The sequence below is a fragment of the Hemicordylus capensis genome, chromosome 5 (genome assembly GCF_027244095.1).
Source record: "Hemicordylus capensis ecotype Gifberg chromosome 5, rHemCap1.1.pri, whole genome shotgun sequence".
Classification (NCBI taxonomy): Eukaryota; Metazoa; Chordata; class Lepidosauria; order Squamata; family Cordylidae; genus Hemicordylus; species Hemicordylus capensis.
Window position 1 is genome coordinate 224656042 of NC_069661.1, and position 22262 is coordinate 224678303.

The following is a 22262-nucleotide window of genomic DNA, read 5'->3' on the forward strand; positions in this document are numbered from 1 at the left end:
TGGAAGTTGTAGTTCAACATCTGGAGAGCTGAGTTTGCCCACCCCTGGTCCTGGTCTACACTTTGTTTGCCAAGCTCCCCCCTCTCCTCAGGCTCAACACTTGTCTGAGGAGGGAAGCACTGAACTTGGGATGTTTCCCTCATGCATTTTATAGTGCTGGGTGCCCAGGGTTATAAATCACAGGGTATGGAAAGGGAGGCAACAGAGCATATCAGTGCTGGGGCCGGGGGCAGTGGCATGCCTTCGTTTCCCTTCTACCAAGGCCCACTGTACCCAGTTTATTTATTTATTTGGCACATTTCTATGCCACCCCATATGCAAATCTCTGGGAGGTATACAATCTAAAACACAACAATTAAAACCTTAACATACATACATACATATATACATACATAAATATATACACACACACACGCTAAGAACATACGTGGCAAGCCCCACCCACACAGTGCTTTACCAATTGGAGTTAACTGAGCAGAAGCATCATGGTGATTGGGCAGTGGAGATTCCATATGCAGATAGGGAAGAGGAACAGGTGGAGAGGGCCGAGTGAGAGTGGGTGGCTGACACTGAGTTATAAAACAGGGGGTGGCAGAGGGCAAGGAGAGCAACAAAGTCCTATTGCACAGATGCTCTGTGCAGGTTTAGCTAGTACATATTGAAATTCTAAAACTTTAAACTTTAAACCTGTAAATTAAAAACTTGATTAAACAGGTATGTTTTCAGATTTTTTAAAAAAACATCCAGAGCAGGGGAGTCTCTAATTTTATTAGGAAGCATGTTTCAAAGTACCAGGGCACAGTTTTGAGTTGCCACCAACCAAGCCAGTGGCAACTGCAGCTGGACCTCCCCTGATGATCTTAATGGGCTGCAGGGTTCATGAAAAAGAAGGTGTTCTCTTAAATTGCATAACGCATGAAGAGTACTAACGTAACATGAGAAATACATTATATATATTTTATATTGGCACCTTACCTGCCAACAGGTAATGCATTGCGAATAATCCTCTGGCTACCTCTGGTGTATTCAATATCCACTGTAATTGGGGCAGAATAGGTCATATCTCTCAAGCGACACTTAAAATAAAAGAGGCATAGAATGAAACACTTTTTCCAGGTGGAAAAATCCTCAGTGCTACTTCATAGCTCTCATATGTGCCCTGCCAGAGTAGTCCTTAGAAAGCCTTGGCAGGGTGTGGGGCAAATCAGCCAGTGCGGGGCCCCCTTCCAGTTAATTCTAATGGGGGTTAAAAGAGCGGGGTGGTCGCCCTGCTTGCCATGCCCTAAGGACAGCCCTGTGCCCTGCTTTTCACCTTCAGTTATTCAAAATATTAGAAACTACACAGTAGTTTTAAAAAATGTTTTTAATTCCTTGGATGCTGTCAGAGAAAACTATTGCAAAGACGTTTATAGCAACATGCATAACACATACAAGTTTTCCATTAGATGAAACACAGTCGCTATTCTCCAGGGATCTAAATATATACAGCAGGGCTGAACAACTGTGGCCCTCTAACTGCCGTTGGACTACAACTCCCATCATCCCTAGCCACAGTGGCCAACAGTCAGGGATGATGGGATCTGTAATCCATCAACAGCTGGAGGACTGAAGTTGTGCAGCCCTGATATACAGCGATGCAAAGCCAAATAAATCCAGCCCTAAAAATCAAGTTTGGTTTGCAACTTGCACTGTATAACTCGGCCCTATTCATATTCAATACGGGAGGGAAATACTAATAAAAATGTATGCTAACCTTGTATGTTAAGGTACTGCAGTTATATTTTTATTAGTATTTCCCTCCTGTATTGAATATGAATAGGGCCGAGTTGTACAGTGCAAGTTGCAAACCAAACTTGATTTTTAGGGCTGGATTTATTTGGCTTTGCATCGCTGTATATCAGGGCTGCACAACTTCTGTCCTCCAGCTGTTGACGGATTACAGATCCCAAGGTTTCCTCTAGCTTGTTAATATAGGGCCAACACAACAACAGTGAACTTGTATCAGAGATATATTTGCAAACAGGCTGGTATATTAAATGTTGCTCTTGATCTTAAATGCAAACATTTGATTCCATCTACTTCTAGAACAAAAAGGAGACTATGGCTTCACATATTTTTAGGCTTAACCTTAGCCTATTGATAAAATGATCCTGCAAAGAAAATATAACACCTCAGCTTGTTGTTGACTACGACTCCCAGAATCCCCAGCTGCAATGGCTTTTGCTTGGAGATTATGGAAATTGTAGTCAACAACATCTGAGAATCCTTCTTAGAGGGAACACTGGTGGTGTGGGGAATTATTTTTAATTCATATATTCTTGCAAAGTGATCTGGCCGATAACCTAAGCCAAAATACAGTAATAACAACCCCCTTTTCCCTTCCTCTGTTGTCTCCCTTGCGTCAAGATCCAGCCCTTTGGGGCAAGGGCCTGTCCTCTCTTTCTTTCTTTGAGAAGCAAAGATGTACAAAGATGAATAATAATAAAAACAACACATTTTGAAAAGCAGCATATTTCATGGGTGGAGTATAACCGTGGAAGTCCCTCCATTCACTCATTGCCCTGGTTCAGATGATCCAACAAACCATGGATATGAATCTGAGCTAAAAGGAACTCATGTGCTCCTTTCCTCCTCAGCTCAGACACAGAGCTAAACCTGGTTTCATATCCAAGTTTGTAAATCATACGTAAACCACAGCTCCGGAGTTTGGGTGACATGCAAAAACTGTTTTAACGAACTTAAGTTCTTTGTATGCAAGATAAGGAGGAAACAAGGGGACAGAGCAGGCAGCCTTGGTGCTCCTTTGATTCATCTTCATAACAACCCAACAAACCAGGGTTTGCTGGATCATCTGAACTGGGCCACAGTGATCTATTATAGCAAGATGCTCAAACCCCATTGGCCTGTTCAAACAAGACTTCAACGAAGAATAGAAGCAGGCACCTCATGCGGAGAAACAGGTCTTGTTACATTAAAGCTTTCTTCAACATCAGGAGTACCCACATATATATTGAGATATCTGCAACATAAGACACAGTAAGATCCAATTAAGAACAGGATACCAGTAGGTGGCCTCAAATATTAAGTTCAATATTATCTAGATCTCAGTTTTTAAAAATCATAAATTTAATGGCAGCAAATAAAAATATATCTTTTCCCCAGCTGTTCTAGTAGTCACCAGGTCCTGTGAGAAGAAGGGGACAATTCCTGGTGCCCAGTCTCTCCTTGAGGCCTCTTTTTCCTACTAAGACTGTCCAGAGTAGACAAAAGGGCACCACTCTATTTAACAGTAAAGCCAGGACTGCCGTTTAGGGAAGATGGGGAGTGAGAATGTGTGTGCAAGAGAGTGAGAATGAATGGATACTGGGATTTAAGAAGCCGAACGGTGAGCATGGTTGCAGCCTAAAAGTTGCACATCACCTAAAACTACTATCTTGCAGAATACTACACAATGGACTATACTATACCCCAGCTGAATCCTACTCAGCTAGAATATTAACATCACATACTATACTGTATACTTCACAGAAGACTTCATAGCGTCTACAAGGCTTTTATGAACCACATAGTCCATGAGCCTTAGCCACTGGGACCATCTCAGGGGACAAATGCTCATAGTAATTTCCAGCAACACCTACCCCTGCTAAAGATAGAAAATAGGTAAAGGCATTATTACACTTACAGCTTCCTGTGTGTTATCACCCCTTCTTCTCTTACTACCCCCAAATGATTAGGGTAAAATTGCAGTCATTTTTGCACAGAGAAAAGGATCAGAGCTAGGGTAACAATGAACAAATTGCTGTGCTCTCTCCATGGAGTAATCTCTAGAGGACATTCCTGCCAATTTTCATTTACATTTTTCTGACAACACCGATAAGTTTTTATAGGAGAATTTGTGTTTTAAAAACTTTTTAAACCCCATTGCACACTTGGTCACTGCAGGCCTGATGGTCAGGACAATAAAAGTATGACAACACACTGAGAGTTGAAAGTATTGCAACACTATCATCTATTTTCTATCTCTAGTGGTGTAGACCATGTTATAAATAACAATGAACATTTCCCCCACCCACCTCCTGATGGTATCGACCACCCCAGCTAGCTCAGAAACCCGATCAGGTTGTTCAAGCATTCTAATATTCACAGACTGGTAATTCAGTCACCCTTCTTCTTTATACAGAATGCCACCACCACCAAAATCAAATTAGACTTACTTTAAGTACCACATTGGGTCAGCATCACTTGTAATTTTCTCATTGGCTTTCATGATTTTCTTTATCTGGAGAGGAAGAAAAAAGAAGTTGAGCCTCTACCAGGCTCCAAGTGGCAGGATTTATTACAGGTTTTATTTTTCCTGCTAGTAAGATTAAAAACGAAGAAGAAGAAAAAAAGCTCACCTCTACATTGATGAAATAATTGAATGAATCTATGTGCTGCTTTACCAGTCCTTTCACCTGAAACCACAAAGCAAGATTATCTTTGAACACCACAGCATACCAGATCGATCAACATCCATTTTCATTTATTTAAAACATATGCAACAAGTGAATATACACAGATGAAGGCGGTTCTCACTTATTGATAACATCCTTAGTAGTGTGAAAATTGCAAAATAAAAACTATTTAAGAAGATCTGCCATTTCAAATGACAGTTGCCAGTTCTTCTCTGTCATCTGGGGTATCTATTTAGGCAACTTTACATAAACAGTACCTTCCATACTTTTTAGCAAGAAAACGGAATGCTTGCCCTGAAGTAAGGACTCCTGCAAGGACAACTATGGATGTGACCCAATGTGTTTTAAGTGCATAGCTAATGATAAAAATAATGGTTTACATACCGAACAGCAAGCCATGCATCCAAGACGGATACGGGCTCGCTGCTTCCATGGCACTCACCAGCCTGTCGGTGCTCCTAGTGAAAGCAGAGGAGGCTCTAGGAGGACAACACTGTGTGTCATCGCTGCTGTGGAAACGGAGAATGATGGGAATAGGTCACAGCAGTGATGACACACATTCATCAGGAACACCGATGGGCTGGTGAGTGTCACAGAAGCAGTAAGCCTGCATCCCTCTTGAATGTGCAGCTCAGTGCACAATATGTAAGCTACTAATAACCACAACAACAATTTATTATATTTATATTTTTTATTATTATTTCTTGTTCATGGAAGTTATTGATTGGTCATCGAGTATTTATTAATTATCATTATTAATGTTTACACAGTCAGACAGGTGTTATTAACTGGTTTGTTTTATCCAGACATCGAGTCCTTCCCAAGGACCTGGGATGGCTGCATTTTATTATCAGTGTTGTTGCTGTTATTATTATAGATATCATCACAGAATAGGCTGTTCCCAGTAATGTTGCTTTTTGTAATTGGCTGATGGTGATTTCTGTGGCCCCTATGGTGTTGAGGTGCTCTTCAAGGTCTTTTGGAACTGCACCTAGGGTGCCAATTACCACTGGGATTATTTGGGTTGTCTTCTGCCACAGCCTTTCAATTACAGTTTGTAGATCTTTGTATTTTGTGAATTTTTCTATTTCTTTTTCTTCTATTCTGCTATCCCTTGGTATTGCTATGTTGATTATTTTAACTTGTTTTTCTTTCTTTTCGACTACAGTTATATCTGGTATATTGTGTGGCAGATGTTTGTTTGTAGTCGGAAGTCCCATAATATTTTTGCATCTTCATTTTCTACAACTTTTTCAATGTTATGGTCCCACCAATCTTTGGCTACAGGTAGCTTGTATTTTTTGCAGATGTTCCAGTATATCATCCCTGCTACCTTGTCATGCCTTTGTTTGTGCGATCTTTTTACAGTCTGTGTGATCTTTTTACAACAGCTGATTAGGTGGTCCACGGTTTCATCTGCTTCTTTACAAAAGGCGGCACTTGCTGTTTGTGGTGGATTTTTCGACTTTTGCTCTTATTGCATTTGTTCTTAGTGCCTGTTCTTGTGCAGACAGTATTAAACCCTCAGTTTCTTTCTTCAAGTTGCCATTCTTAAGCCACTGCCAGGTCTTGGTGATGTCTGATTTTCCATTTATATTGTGCAAATATTGACCACACAGTGGCTTATTTTTCAAATTTTCTGCTCGGTTCTTGACTTGTAGGCCTGCTTTGTTTCATTGGTGTTGAATAGTTTCTCGTTCTTGACCATTTTAAGTGCATCTTCTTCACTGTCCTAGATATATTCTTCAAGGCCTTTTCTCCTCCTCTACTGTTTGATAGACTTGCAGCATTACTCTTCCACCTGAGCTGTGAGGGTGGTATAGCCTATCTACATCACTGTGGGGGTGCAGAGAATGATTGATGGTCATTATTATTATTATTTCTTGTTTACACAGTCAGAGAGGTGTTATTGACTGGTTTGTTTTATCCAGACATCGAGTCCTTCCCAAGGACCTGGGATGGCTGAATTTTATTATCAACATTGTTGTTATTATTATAGATATCGTCGCAGGATGTAGGCTGTTCCCAGTAAAGTTGTTTTTTGTAGTTGGCTGATGGTGGTTTCTGTGGCCCCCATGGTGCTGAGGTGCTCTTCAAGTTGTTTTGGAATTGCATCTAGGACACCAATTACTACTGGGATTATTTTGGTCTTCTTCTGCCACAGCCTTTCAATTTCATTTTGTAGATCTTTGTATTTTGTGATTTTTTTCTATTTCTTTTTCTTCTATTCTGCTAACACCTGGTATTGCTATGTTGATTATTTTAACTTGTTTTTCTTTCTTCTCGACTACAGTTATATCTGGTGTATTGTGTGGCAGATGTTTGTCTGTTTGTAGTCAGAAGTATTATTATTATTATTATTATTATTATTAAGAAAACAATAGTGGTGCCCTTGGTGCAGTACCAAAAGAATTTGAACACCATCTCAACACCTTGGGCATCAATAAAATTACAACACATCAACTACAGAAGGCCACACTACTCAGAACAGCACAAAAACTACAACGATTTTAATTCTTCTTTAGTTATCCTAGACCAGACCTCCTCAGCTTAGGTCCCCCAGCTGTTTTTGGACTACAACTCCCATAATCCCCAGTCACAGTGGCCAATAGCCAGGGATTATGGGAATTGTAGGCCAATATCTGCAGCAGAGCCAAAGCTGAGCAGCCCTGTCCTAGACCCTTGGAAAGGGCCCGATAATTAAAGTTCTAAATCCAGTCAATAACATCTGGTTGACTGTGTGTAAATAGCATAATATCTACAAATGCAAAGAGTGAAAGTTCTGCCTCAGACAAATGTATGAAATGGTCCATAGTTCAAACCAATGGATTAGAGTGGGATGTGACAAGGAAGAATGATGCAATATTACAGAAAGAACTAAGTGATTTAGTGGGTCTAGATCAGGGGTAGACAATATTGCTGAACAACTCCCATCCTCCCCAGCCAAAATTTATTGTGGCTGGGGAGGATGGGAGCTGTAGTTCAACAATAGCTGGAGAGCCAAAGTTGCCACCCCTGCTCTAGAAAGTGGGAGGTAACAGCTAAAAATAAATACATTATTTTTAGTTATATATAAAAATAAAGACATTATTTTTAGTTGTTACTTGACAGGAAGTACTGCTAATACTAAAGACAGTATTAGCAGTACTTCCCATCAAGAACACATATTATTTCAAATCATTAGTGTCTATTAAGTGTCCTTATTAGCAATTATACACAGGGACATACTAACCTTCAGGAATGCTGGAAGCAGTCTCCATTTTTCCTGAAAACAGAAGTACAGTGTAAAATAACTTTCAAGAAACTAAATAATACACTTTCAAGATGCTACATATGTAAATACTAGGGATGCGCATCCTTCCGAACCGGTCCGGATGGGCACGGGGAGGTTGTAGCTTTAAGGGCGGGGCGGTAGTACTTACCCCCCCTCCGCCGCTCTTCCCCCTCCGGCACTGTAGTTTTTGTAAAAGTTTCTGGGGCGGCAGCGTTCCTCCCTGCCGCCCCTGGCCCCGTCGTTAGCCCTCCAGAGCTCAAGTACGCTACACGCATGTGCCCGTTCTGGCGCGTGTGCGCACTCGCCGCCGCGTGCACTCCGTACATGTCAAACGTTGATGTGTGACATGTACGGAGCGCGCGCAGCGGTGGCGGCGAGTGTGCACGCGCGTCAGAACGGGCGCATGCGTGTAGCATACTTGAGCTCTGGAGGGCTAACGACGGGGCCAGGGGCCAGGGGCCAGGGGCGGCAGGGAGGAACGCTGCCGCCCCAGAAACTTTTACAAAAACTACAGCGCCGGAAGGGGAAGAGCGGCAGGGGGGTAAGTACTACCCCCCCTGCCCTTAAAGCTACAACCCCCCTCCGTGCCGAGCCGCTGGACCGGCTCGGAACCGGACCGGTTCGGAGGCCTCCAGCATGGCCTCCGAACCAGTCCGGGCACACTCCTAGTAAATACCCTTCTACAGTCATCCCTCGCCTATTGCAGTTTTCCCAACCGCGAATTTGAGTATCCGCGACTGAGAAATTATAACCACCCTCACCAACCGCGACCTGAGTATCCATGGTTTGGAAATTACAAAAATGGGGGGGGGAGCTGGGGGCAATTTTGCTGGTCAGGGGATCATTTCTGGGGTCAGAGGGTCATTTCTGGGGTCATTTCAGCCCTTGCGGTTGGCGAAGGACAATTGTACTCAAATCTTCTTTAATAAATATCAGAGATGGAAACATAGGAAGCTGCCTTATAAAGAGGCAGGCCATTGATCCATCTAGCTCAGTACTGCCTACACAGACTGGAAGCAGCTTCTCCAAGGCTGCAGGCAGGAGTCTCTCTTAGCCCTATCTTGGAGATGCCAGGGAGGAAACTTGGATTCATCTGCATACAAGTATGCAGGGGCTCTTCCCAGAGCGGCCCCATTCCCTAAGGCAGGCCTGCTCAACTTAGGCTTCCCAGCTGTTGTTTTTTTTACTACAACTCCCAAAATCCCCAGCCACAGTGGCCAATAGCCAGGGATTATGGGAGTTGTAGGTCAACATCTGCTGCAGGGCCAAAGCTGAGCAGCACTCTCATTCAAATGCAAAGCAGGGTGGACCCTGCTTAGCAAAGGGGACAATTCATGCTTGCTACCACACCTATATTGGGCAGCAGTGATACAGGAAGATGCTGAAAGGCATCATCTCATACTGCATTGCACGGGAGATGGCAGTGGTAAACCCATCCTGTATTCTACCAAAGACAACCACAGGGCTCTGTGGTTGCCAGGAGTCAACACCGACTCAATGGTACACTTTACCTTTACCACAAGAACAGCTCTCTTGCAGTTGCTGCTTCAGATGAGTTGGAAATGGGACCATAGCTCAGTGGTAGAGCATCTGCATTACACTTAGGTTCCATTCCCAACTCATCTGAAGCAGCCATCGAGTTGGTGTTTCACTGGCCCCTGTCTCTTGCTGCTGCTGCACCAGCATCTTGTTTTCTCTCTTCCTTCAAACACCAAGTTTGTCCACTTTTGGTGAAGGAGGAGGGAAAGAGCAGGAGTGAGCAAACTGTTGTCGGTACAGTGGCAGCAGCCCAAGTTGGCAGCATGCACCCAGCTTTGCCAGCCTCCTTTTCGCTGCAACCACTAGATAACACAAGCAACCAGCTTGCTTTCTCCTGCTGTGTTTCCCCTCCAGCACCAACAGTGGCCTAACTTGGTGCTGGAAGAGAGAGGGCAAGCCAGGGGCTGGTGAAACTGCACACATATGCACTGTCTGATACAGCAAATATTCCAGGACAGGGCACATGCCCAGAAAGTGAGGGGGAAGAATGGTGGCATCAGTGGAGTGGGGCTGGGAGGGGGGAACATAGCAAAGAACCAGAGCAACAGTGCATGTGAGGCAGTGGCAGCAGCAACAGGCAGGTGGGCAATGCCTGCAGTGGGAGAAGGGGGAGGGTACCCACACTCACCACCCCATAGTGCACTCGCTACCTGAGGCCATCCACCTCACATGGCCTGGTGGGGGAGTTACACCTCGAACGAACATTTTTGTAGAAAAGCACATTTTACATCAGGCCTCCTGCAGTTGCCTCTGCCAAAACACTTAGGCTGAGGTGTGGACTGACATCTCATCTCCACACTCCTTGCTGCCACTTGGAAAAGAGAGGTCAGCCAGGAGAGCTTCTATGCCTGTGACTCAATGAAGCAGAAACCCTGCCCCTGCTGTTGCCATCTGCCACCAGATTCTTGGGGTTTATTTACACTGGGCCCAATGTTCCCTCTAAGGCATGTGCACACACTCACACGTTTTTTGATGTCTGCTCAGTTCAATTTAGATCCCGCTCAGGTTGAATCAGGAAGGCCCCATTCTGAATGCATATGTGCACACACTGCCTTGATACTGCCACCCAGAACAAAATTCATTCCGCACACAGATGAAAAAAATTAGAGAGAACATTGACTGGGCTTACTGCAGCTTTAAGAACCACAAGCAGCCACAGTCTGAAGCCTGGTCATTTCCCCACTTTAACTGTACCACTATTATTATTTCTATTTTATTTTTTGACAAAAAGTTCACAGAGTGATTTGCATAGGATAATAATAATAAGAAAATGGTTCCTTGTCCCCATAGGGCTTACAATCTGCAAAGAAACACAAGGCAGACACCAGCAAGAGCCACTAGAGAGATGTTGTGTTGGGGTTGAGTAGGGGCAGTTGCTCTCTCTGCCTGTTAAATATAGAGAGAAGCACCACTTTGAAAGGTGCCTCTTTGACCAGTTAGCAGGGGTGACTGTACATAAACTGCTTTGAGAAGCCTCGGTCCAAAAGGCAATATACAAACAAATCAAATAAATAATATTTATATATTCATCAAGTGACCTCTTAACTAGGGGCTTCGTTCCAAACACTTAAGTGTTAAGATACAGGCCTAATGTGTGCATGAAGCATCCCACCACCATACATACAGAACAGCTCCTCAATACTGCATTTTAAACTTCTGAAGCTTTGGTGTGCAGTTATAATACAGAGATAATGCAGCTTCTAATGTAGTGCAGGGGAGATGCTGTTTTCCTTGACTGCTCCCAACACAGTTGGCCAGGAAAATACATCATTTTCCTCTGCACTGAAACATATTTAAGTTTTAGTCTTAGAACAGCACAGTCCCTGGATTTAATATACTATACAGAAATTTCTTCCTTGTTCCATGAATGGCTTCAAGTTGCGGCCAGCGCTAAATAGAATAATTCTTAAAATACAGTGGGAGCTGCAGGAAAGGCTTTTCCACACCTTATTTATCATGATGGGGATTCTTGACTTGCAAATGGTACTGTTCAAATGTTTCTTTTCTTTTGGGTTAGGCTTACTGCTATGCAATGGAACCACAAGCACGGGGTACATGAAGTTACTGGCCTAGCCGAGGTTATAATTCCTCCATAGCAGAAAACAGCTATTCCAGCCCAGCGGGGCATAACAATCTAAACTGGGGTGCCAGCAACTGTGGATGCATAGCTCCCCAAGGCCCATCAAGGGTTAGGACTATCAAATATCTAGAGCCTCCAGTCCTGAGACACGGGGAAGGAGACTGGGAGAGAAGAGTGGTGCCTAACAGATAGGGTGTGGGTGGGCAGGTATGTGAGAGAGAGCACATGCATGCAGGACAGGACCTGGTGCAGTAGGGAGTAATACCCACATGGCATTTAAGAGGGCAAAGTCGGCTGTGCCTGACCTCTCAGGTTTGATGAACATTAAGACTCCCCTTCCTTACCCCCACATTCTTATCATTCAGGCCAAAAGCAGTCCTTATATACCTGAAAGAGAGGCAACAGGAGGCACCCTAGAACAGGCAAAGAGAAATCAAGCTCTACGCATGCGCAACAGAGGCAGCCTTTGTATACAAATCCCTAAAGGAATAAAGCGAAGCGCGTGCGCATCAGAAGCCACACTTAGGAACGCACTGTTGATTTCCCCAGCGGGCACTGCAAAGGTCCAAAACGGCGCCTCCACGTTTTTTGTTTTTTATTGTCCCCACCGGCTTCATTCACCTCTACTCACCTCTACTGTGTTTATAGGAGCCGCTGCTTGCTCCGGAGTTGACGCTCCCAGCTCCATACCTAGCACGTCCATAGCTGAAATACAGCCAGCCTCAAAACCAGCGACAGTATGCAGTGTACACAGGGAGAACGCAAGACGTCGTGTGCGGCGGTGAAACCTGCCCCCGGCTGCAACTGGCGGGGCTGCACAAAGGTTCCGCCATATGTTGTAACTTGTATCCGTTCTGAGCGTTCCGATACCAAAGGCGGCACCAGAAAAGAAAAGAAAAAGGTTGAGGGGGCACAGAAGGGGTAAAGTGCGTTTATGGGTGAGAGAGCTGTGCCCCACATATTAGATTTCTGAAACAGAAATGGGGTGGTGACGGGCAAGCCGCATTTCGGGCGCGTGGGGGTAGCAACCAATGGGTAGCATCCATTCCGCACTCTCTGGCGCCGCCCTTGCTCAGAATTAAACTTTACAGTTGTATCTGAAGTGAACAATACAATTATTAGGTGCCACTCGGCTATTTGATGCTTGCTTTGTAGCAACACAGTAACACATCTCTCTAGAACTGTTTGCAGTTTAGCAAAACCCATCCTTCTCAGGAGGCTTCATGACAACTCTTCCTTAATTTCGTCACACAAGATCTGTGGAAGGACTTCATATGCTTAACTGGCCCTATCCACCCACAGCACAATACCTCCAGTGACTGTTGCTGGTGTCTACCATATGACTGTGAGCCCTTCGGGGACAGGGATCCATCTTATTTATTTATTTCTCTGTGTAAACTGCTTTGGAAACTTTAGTTGAAAAGTGGTATGTATGTATGATTTTATATATATAGATATAGATATATATAGATATATATAGATATATATATAGTTGTTAAGTATTTTTTTAAAATCGTTTAGATGAATGAATTAGAAACATAACCCAAGGTCCAGCCCAAAATGCATCTGGCAACACACCTTGGCTCCAAGCAGCACGGCATCATGGCCCTGTGGCTGATGCTGCCCTTTGTAGTTGATTTTGCAGAAGCCATCATCCCCCACAAGCCCCCAAGCCTTTAAGGTTGGCACTGCCTCAGCATCTGCTTCACATGCAGAAGATCCCAGTTCAATCCTGGGCAGCATCTCCAGGTAGGTCTGGGAAAGTCTCTTACCTGAAACCCTAGAGAGCTTCTGCCAGTCAGTGTAGAGAATACTGAGCTAGATGGACCCATGGAGTCTGACTGGGAACAAGGCAGTTTCCTATGTACCTTCTTTAGTTTTAGCCCCACATTAATCACAAAGGAACCTAGAAAGCAATCTCTGAAGCAATCCTGACACAAAGAATAGTAGGAGATTGAAGAAGTGGATTTAAGTAGGAGAGGTGAGGAGGAGAGCTGGGTAGCAAGCATGAATTGTCTCCTTGCAAGCAGAATCCACCCTGGTTTGCATTTGAATGGAAGACTTACATGTGAGCACTAAGATATTAAGATACATTGATGGGGCTGCTCTGGGAAGAGCCCCTGCATGCTTGCACGCAGAAGGTCCTGAATTCCCTCCTTGGCATCTCCAAGATAGGGCTGAGAGAGAGAGAGCAGCTACAAATGGAAGTACTTTTTCACACAACACATGATCCACTTGTGGAACTCTCTGCCACAGGATGTGGTGACAGCCAACAACCTGGATGGCTTTAAGAGGGGTTTGGATGACTTCATGGAGGAGAGGTCTATCAATGGCTACTAGTCGGAGGGCTGTGGGCCACCTCCAGCCTCAAAGGCAGGATGCCTCTGAGTACCAGTTGCAGGGAAGTAATGGCAGGTGAGAGGGCACGCCCTCAACTCCTGTCTGTGGCTTCCAGCGGCATCTGGTGGGCCACTATGCGAAACAGGATGCTGGACTAGATGGGCCTTGGGCCTGATCCAGCAGGGCTGTTCTTATGTTCTGTACATGACCCAGGTTATTAATAGACATAATGGTATGGTGGTTATTGTTGGGCCTTGTCCTAAACTGCATGTGACAGGATGCTTAAAAGGCTTAATATTTCTTTAGTCAATAACAGCTGGGTTGGGGGTCCCTGGCCATGGTCCTGATCTTCAGTGCCTCTGATAACAGGGGCTGCTATTGACTAAAGAAAAACTAAGCCCGTCAGTCACATGTTGTTTGGAGACACCAGATTTCAAATTCCCATTCATTCATGAAGCTCAATGGGTTTGATCCAGTCACCATCTCTCAGTTTAACTTACCTCAGTTGTCATACAGATAAAACAGGGGTGAAGAACTCAGGCTCCCCTGAGCTCCTTGGAGGGAGTGTGGGATGCATCTTTATTACATCTGTATCAGCGTGCCACACATTGTTTGTCCAGATGAGGGTGCTAAGCTATTTGGAGACTACTCATTAGAGCCTTTACAGCAAACAAGGACACACTAGTGGTCTTCATAGAGTCCGCTTTCATCGCTCCTCTTAGAAGCGGTCCTTGGTTAGGGTAGCCGGAACAGATGGTTATGCTACCATGCCTAACCAGTTTTGCTTTTACATTAGGTCCAAAATCCTAATCCTGCTAAGGTTATGGATCTGGTTTCCCAAATACCAGTATCATTTGCTTTTCTTTATTTGTGGCATTCTTAAATTCATTGTGTTTTTATATCTGTTTAACCAGTTGGTGCCCACACAGTCTCAGGAATAATTTCTTGAACAGCTGACTGTGCATTAATAAATAAAATAACTTGTTTTCCTCTGTGCAGCATGATAATACTAGATTTAATTGTTTAAAGACAGTATGGTATAGTGGTTGAACTAGAACTAGGGAGACCATATTAATGTCCCCACTGAACCCTGAAGCTCATTGAGTAACCTTGGACCTACACCTACCTCACAAGGTTGTTGTGAGGATAAAATGGCAGTGGGGGAGAATTATGCATACTAAGCTGAACTCCTTGAAGGAAGGGTGAGATAAATGTGTCCATAATAATAGCAGGGAACAGGGAGAACTGCCCTCCAGGTTAGCGCTGTTCCCTTTATTTGGTTTTGTTAGTCTTCCCTCAAATGAAGATAAATAGTAGTGTCAGCCACAAAACAGATAATGCCTGCCGTCAGTGGTGGCATTTATACTATAAACTTGGCTGGTTCAGGTGACATTCCCCCTGTATAACTGGTCCATGTGATTCATTGGGATGCACTGAATGCCGGTCCAGCCTGACATCCTCTCAGCATGTTCCTTTATCATATGGGTTTGTCTAAACCACTGCTCCACACAACCAGATAAAAGGACTAGTATGCTTAACCATTGAAAGCTCTAAATATGTCCATAGTGCTGTTCATTAATACTCTGTACGTTCGGAAACTACTGCTGTCTTTACCTGAATAGAAGACTACTCTTAATTTAAGACAGCCATCTGATTTCTAACATCAAAGAACTTGAAAAAACCTAGTCTTAGAAATAGGTAAATACAGTATAACAACAACAAAAACAACTACCACCAACTTTATTTGTTAGCTGCCGCATAACAAATTGTTCTCTGGGCAGCTCACAACAGAGGATTAAAACATACAGTAAAAACACATAACACATTAAATCATAACAAACAAACAAACAAACAGGTAAAAAAATACACAATACAATACAAAGCAGCTTTTTAAAAAATCATTTTAAAATTAGTTAAAAATCAGAACAAATCTGAAAGTCTGAATTTGAAAAGCCAAATTCAAAAGGCCTGTGTGAACAAAATGGTCTTTACCTGGCATCTAAAAGAACAGAGTGATGAAGCCAAGTGAACCTCATTGGGGAGGCTATTCCATAAACAGGGTGCAACCACCAAAAAGGCCCTCTTCCCAATAGCCACCCGCCTGACCTGGTTTGGCAGTGGCACCCAGAGGGTGGCCTCTGAAGAAGATCTTAAGTTATGGGTAGGGACATTGGGGCAAGGCGTTCTCTCAGGTAACCCGGTCCCAAGTCATTTAGGGCTTGAAAGGTTAAAAACAGCACTTTGAATTAGGCCCAGAAACAGACTGGGAGCTAGTGCAGCTGACGAAGCACTGGCATAATATGATCAAAATGTCCAGTCTCAGTTAATTATCTTGCAGCCCTGTTTTGTACCAACTGCAGTTTCCAGACTGTTTTCAAAGGCAGCCTGACATCCAACGCATTGCAGTAATCTAAGCGAGAAGTTACCAGAACGTAACTGCGGCCAAGCTATATCTGTCCAGGTAAGGTCACAGTTGGTGTATCAGCTGAAGCTGATAAAAGGCACTCCAAGCCACAGAGGCTGCTTGAGCCTCTGGTGACATTGCTGGATCAATGAGCACCTCTAGACTACGAACCTGGTCCTTCAAGAGGAGTGCAACCCCATCTAGTATATATGTGTGGTCAGGGATGTGTGTAAAACCAGTGTGGTGTGATGGTTAGAAAGCTGGACTATGACCCAGGAGACCTGAGTTCAAATCCCCATTCAACTGTGAAACTCACTGGGTGACTCTGGGCCAGTCACGTTTCTCTCAGCCTAACCTACCTCACAGGGTTGTTGTGAGGAGAAACATAACCATGTACACCACTCTGGGTCCTTGGAGGAAGAGCGGGATATAAATGTAAACAATGAAAAAGTAAATAAAAATGAAGTTTATTTTCAGTTGTTTTTCACCTTAGATGTTACATTGGCTTGAATAAGTGTACTTCTATTTGTGCTGCCACCAATTATACAATGAAGCCTCTGTAACTCTGATGGTTTCTTTACCCTGATAACATGGCTTTGCAGATGTAAGGAAGGTTTGCTACAGAAATCACTGTCAGATGTACTTCAAAACAAGAAGAATATTTATTTTAAGATGTTATCTGAGGTTTGTTTGTTTCACTACTGATTAGAAGAGCTGAAATCTTGCTTGGTTACAAAGTTGATGATTTGAACTTCTCATAACACTTAGTTACTTTGCACATTTTCTATATGTGCACATAATCTATACTGGCTTTTCATCTTAAAACCCAGTATATACTTCACAATATACTTCACAACCCAGTTTTTATTACAGACTGTCCTAATAACACAATGCTTTATTTTTAAAGACTGTCTTATCCTCAAAACTACTCCTCTTTGAGACTGTTCCTACCCAGACCAAAAAACCCACTCTCACTCTGACTCTTATGATTCCCAGCTCTCCGGGGTTCTAAGTCCATTTGCATAAAAGTGCAAGAGCATTTCATTGCAATATGTTACATTAAATTTCTGAAATTTGTTTCACCACTGGCATCAACAATATATGAAAAGGCCAAGGACACTTATCAGTAAATGTCATAGTGAAGTGCCTTCACTATGTTACCCTCAATTACCAACATCTTCAATAAAAGGACATTTACAGGTGCAAATGTTGGCAACCGGATTTCAAATCTCTCTTGCTGGGCCACATATTTAATCCACTTCCAGATTCAGAGCTAGTCTGACATTTTGCCACCCGTAGTGGAGGATCAAAATGGTGCTCCCTCCCTTTTCTTTTTGACATCACACCCAAAATTCATTTGAAATCTCTACCCTCTCCTCCCACTTCCTTTTCCATCAGGAAAGGAAAAGGAAGAGTGGCATAGTTTCATTTCACCTTCCTTCCTGCAGGCTATCCATGGGGGCAGAGATGCTGGGTAGGCTGCTGTGCTGTCCCTGAGAACTAGGCCTCAGTCTGTCACCTAGGAAGCTGTCTGCCAGACCATTGGTCCATTGAGCTCAGTATTGGCTACACCAGGGATTCTCAATGTTGGGTCCCCAGATGTTATTGGACGCCATCTCCCATAATCATAGGAACATAGGAAGCTGCCATATACTGAGTCAGACCATTGGTCTATCTAGCTCAGTATTGTCTACCCAGACTGGCAGTGGCTTCTCCAAGGTTGCAGGCAGGAATCTCTCTCAGCCCTGTTGGTTCAATAAAAAAAATCTTGTCCTATCTTGGAGATGCCAGGGAGGGAACTTGGAACCTAGATGCTCTTCCCAGTACAGCTCCATCCCCTGAGGGGAATATCTTACAGTGCTCATATGTGATCTCTCATTCAGATGCAACTAGGATGGACCCTGCTTAGCTAGGGGGACAAGTCAAGCTTGCTTCCACAAGACCAGCCAACCAAAGGCCACTGGGGCAGGGGATTATGGGAGTTGAAGTCCAATAACATCTGGAGACCAAACGCTGAGAACCCCTGGGCTACACCAGGGCTGTCAAACTCAATTGTTGGGGGTGGGGGGCAGATTTGATTCCCACACACCTCCTAGAGGGCTACATATAACATAGTCACCAAAACCAACCATATTTATTTATGAATTTATTTAGCATATTTATATTAATCTATATTAAACTAGTAATAAAATAATGTCAAATAATTCAAATAATAAAATAGTAATACAAGAATTGTCAAAACATACAACCTCAGAAATAACTTCAATAAGATAACAGAATAACAAACAGAAGTAACTTTAATAAAAATAAAGATTTGCCACACATAAAACAACAAAAATAACTTAAATATAAAATAAAGGAGTGAGTCCCAGAGTTCACTGGTGATACGGGGTGCTTTCCAGATTAGACCCTGCAATGGCGTCGCATCGTATCTCAGAAGTGTGCTTCCACAGTTCCGGCATTGTGACACTACAATCCCAGCGTTGACAGCAGGGTGCCATTCACATTTCCAATGCCTTGTTTTGAATTTAATCACTGCGATATAAAGCTAGGACATATATCCAGTGTAAAAAGGTTGCTGTTTTTTCAGGTAGTTAGTTTCCACAAGACTCCTCCTCCTGCTGTTTACATTTCAAGTGCAACTTGCCTGAATGGAAGCCATTTTGCTGCTGTTGAGCAGCTAGCCTGGTAAGTGCCCAGGACAACACTGTAAAAGATATCTGCAAAGGGCAGGGAGATACACAGATTCCAGTCCCCATCAAGGTTCAGGCTTTGATATATGCAAAGGGCAAGATGTGGGGGGAGGGAGGAACCCCTCAAACTAAAGATTCCATCATTACAATAGTGGGTCCCAGAATCTAGCCCCAAGGCTTACCCTTCTAGAAATCTGGCAAGCAGCAAGTGTCTCTGCTGCGCTTAAGCTTTGTGCTTAAGAGCCAGGATGACAGAGAGGAGAGGAGTGTGGCAGTGATAGGAGGGAAGCAAGCCCTTCTTCTGCTTCTGAGTGCAGCTTGAAGGAGTGAGAAGGATCCAGTCAGTGGGGCAGGGGAGAAGATGGGGATGCAGCGGTGGACAGGGGCTTATCAACCTTATCTGCAGCAGTGACAGTTTTTCCAAGCTGCTGATTGGCTTCCTGCCCACTGCTCAGTGGCCAGACAGTGGAGCTCCACGGGCCAGATTCAGCCTGTAGGCTAGGAGTTTACAGCAGGCAGAAGTCTCTCTCAGCCCTATTTTGGAGATGCCACGGAGGGAAATTGGATCTTCCTGCAAGCAAGCGTGGAGATGCTCTTCTCAGAGCAGACCCATCCCCTAAGGGGAATATCCTACCGTGCTCACACATGTAGAGCCCTTTCTCACGAGCAGTGAGAAAGGGCAGGAGGATTAGCGGAGAGGAAGCCCTAAAGAGCTCACCTCCTCTCAGACGATAGAGTATCCTCTTCAGCAGGCAGATCACCCTCCCAGAAGACTACCGGCTGCTGCAGGTAGCTCAGAGGACCAAGGTGCAAGGATGCGTCGCCCCACCCCCCCAGAGCTCCAATAATGCACCATGCAAGTGCGCAGTGCATATGGGGATCCCCCCTCCTCTCCGAAGCTGCCCAGGATCTCCTCAGTCTGCCAGCCGTGGCTCCAAGCAGCCACATTTGGCAGACAATCACAGAAACAGAGTTAGGAGTGCGCTCACTCTCCGAACCTCATTTTGGAGGATGGCTGCCTTGGCCAGTTTGCCAAGATACCTCTGGGATTGGGCCCGACCCTGGCAGTACACACACGCACTGAAAATTGGTCTGGGCTTCCTTAGCCTAGTTTTCTGTGAACGTGTGAATAGCTTCGTAGTCTCTGATTCAAATGCAAATCAGGGCAGACCCTGCTTAGCAAATCAGACAATTCCTGCTTGCTACCACCAGACCAGCTTTTTCCCCTACAGCCTGCTTCATAGTTAGATCGGCCCTGTTCAGACCAATCCTGTGCCTGTTTGGAAATCAGTTGCACCGAATTAAAGGGAGCTTATTCTCACACACAATGTCCACAGTTCATGTCTGTAGTCTTATACAGGTGAAACTTGAAAAATTAGAATATCATGCAAAAGTCCATTAATTTCAGTAATGCAAATTAAAAGGTGAAACTGATATATGAGACAGACGCATTACATGCAAAGCGAGATAAGTCAAGCCTTAATTTGTTATAATTGTGATGATCATGGCGTACAGCTCATGAGAACCCCAAATCCACAATCCCAGAAAATTAGAATATTACATGGAACCAAGAAGACAAGGATTGAAGAATAGAACAATATCGGACCTCTGAAAAGTATAAGCATGCATATGTATTCAGTACTTGGTTTGGGCCCCTTTTGCAGCAATTACTGCCTCAATGTGGTGTGGCATGGATGCTATCAGCCTGCAGGACTGCTGAGGTGTTATGGAAGACCAGGATGCTTCAATAGCGGCCTTCAGCTCTTCTGCATTGTTTGGTCTCATGTCTCTCATCCTTCTCTTGGCAATGCCCCATAGATTCTCTATGGGGTTCAGGTCAGGCGAGTTTGTTGGCCAATCAAGCACAGTAATCCCATGGTCATTGAACCAGGTTTGGGTACTTTTGGCAGTGTGGGCAGGTGCCAAGTCCTGCTGGAAAATGAAGTCAGCATCCCCATACAGCTCGTCTGCAGAAGGAAGCATGAAGTGCTCCAAAATCTCCTGATAGACGGCTGCGTTGACCCTGGACTTAATGAAGCACAGTGGACCAACACCAGCAGATGACATGGCTCCCCAAATCAACACAGACTGTGGAAACTTCACACTGGACTTCAAGCATCTTGCATTGTGTGCCTCTCCATTCTTCCTCCAGACTCTGGGTCCTTGGTTTCCAAATGAGATGCAAAAGTTGCTCTCATCAGAAAAGAGGACTTTGGACCACTGAGCAACAGACCAGTTCTTTTTTTCTTGAGCCCAGGTAAGACGCTTCTGACGTTGTTTGTTGTTCAGGAGCGGCTTGACAAGAGGAATACGACATTTGAAGCCCATGTCCAGGATCCATCTGTGTGTGGTGGCTCTTGATGCACTAACTCCAGCCTCAGTCCACTCCTTGTGAAAGTCCCCAACACTTTTGAATGGCCATTTCTTGACAATCCTCTCCAGGCTGCGGTCATCCCTGCTGCTTCTTCCACACTTCCCTTCCACATAACTTTCTATTAATGTGCTTTGATACAGCACTTTTGGAACATCCAACTTCTTTTGAGGCTTTCCCTCCTTATGGAGGGTGTCAATGATGGTTTTCTGCACAACTGTCAAGTCAGCAGTCTTTCCCATGATTGTGATTCCTAATGAACCAGACTGAGAGACCATTTAAAGGCTCAGGAACCCTTTGCAGGTGTTATGGATTGATTAGCTGATTGGAGTGGGACACCTGGAGCCTAGACTGTTGAACCTTTTCACAATATTCTAATTTTCTGGGATTGTGGATTTGGGGTTCTCATGAGCTGTACGCCATGATCATCACAATTATAACAAATTAAGGCTTGACTTATCTCGCTTTGCATGTAATACGTCTATCTCATATATCAGTTTCACCTTTTAATTTGCATTACTGAAATTAATGGACTTTTGCATGATATTCTAATTTTTCGAGTTTCACCTGTATATGCTTTGGTGTAAGGGCTATTGAACTGAGTGGGGTTACTTCTTAGCAAACACGCACAGGATTGGGCTATAGTTTGCCGAGTATCTGATCCATCATGTTAGGGAAGCCAAAGACACTCCAACTGTACATTAAAGCATTACAGATTTACATGCCATTTGATGTGCCACACGGCCCAAGCCGGTGGATTTTGAAATCCAACGCCTTCAGCAGTGAAGCGGTTAGCTTCTTGTCCATTAAGTTGGGGTTGACAGATATATGAGAGCCAGTGTGGTGTAGTGGTTAGAGTGCTGGACTAGGACCAGGGAGACACGAGTTCAAATCCCCATTCAGCCATGATACTAGCTGGGTGACTCTGGGCCAGTCACTTCTCTCTCAGCCTAACGTACTTCACAGGGTTGTTGTGAAAGAGAAACTCAAGTACACCGCTCTGGGCTCCTTGGAGGAAGAGCGGGATATAAATGTAAAAATAAAATAATAATAATAATAATATATTATTGTGTTACTACTTTAAATGAAAGACAAATTTCACTGCAG

The 22262-nt window shown here is 44.1% G+C and overlaps 1 protein-coding gene across 2 annotated transcripts in view; it reads right to left on the reverse strand.

The window, feature by feature from the left end:
* Positions 1-12306, reverse strand: part of POLR3B (RNA polymerase III subunit B) — a 107580-nt gene extending 95274 nt beyond the window's left edge. The window contains exons 1-6 of one of the 2 annotated variants that reach the window (XM_053256143.1): positions 11979-12306; positions 7687-7719; positions 4398-4454; positions 4215-4279; positions 2944-3019; positions 976-1076 (exon numbers count right to left, since the gene is read on the reverse strand). In XM_053256143.1, coding sequence (XP_053112118.1) covers positions 976-1076; positions 2944-3019; positions 4215-4279; positions 4398-4454; positions 7687-7719; positions 11979-12050 — 404 coding nt within the window. In that variant the 5' untranslated portion in view covers positions 12051-12306. Of the gene's footprint in view, positions 1-975; positions 1077-2943; positions 3020-4214; positions 4280-4397; positions 4455-7686; positions 7720-11734; positions 11785-11978 lie in introns of those variants that run through there. The other variant, XM_053256144.1, reaches the window with a different exon arrangement.
* Positions 12307-22262: the final 9956 nt, after the last annotated feature.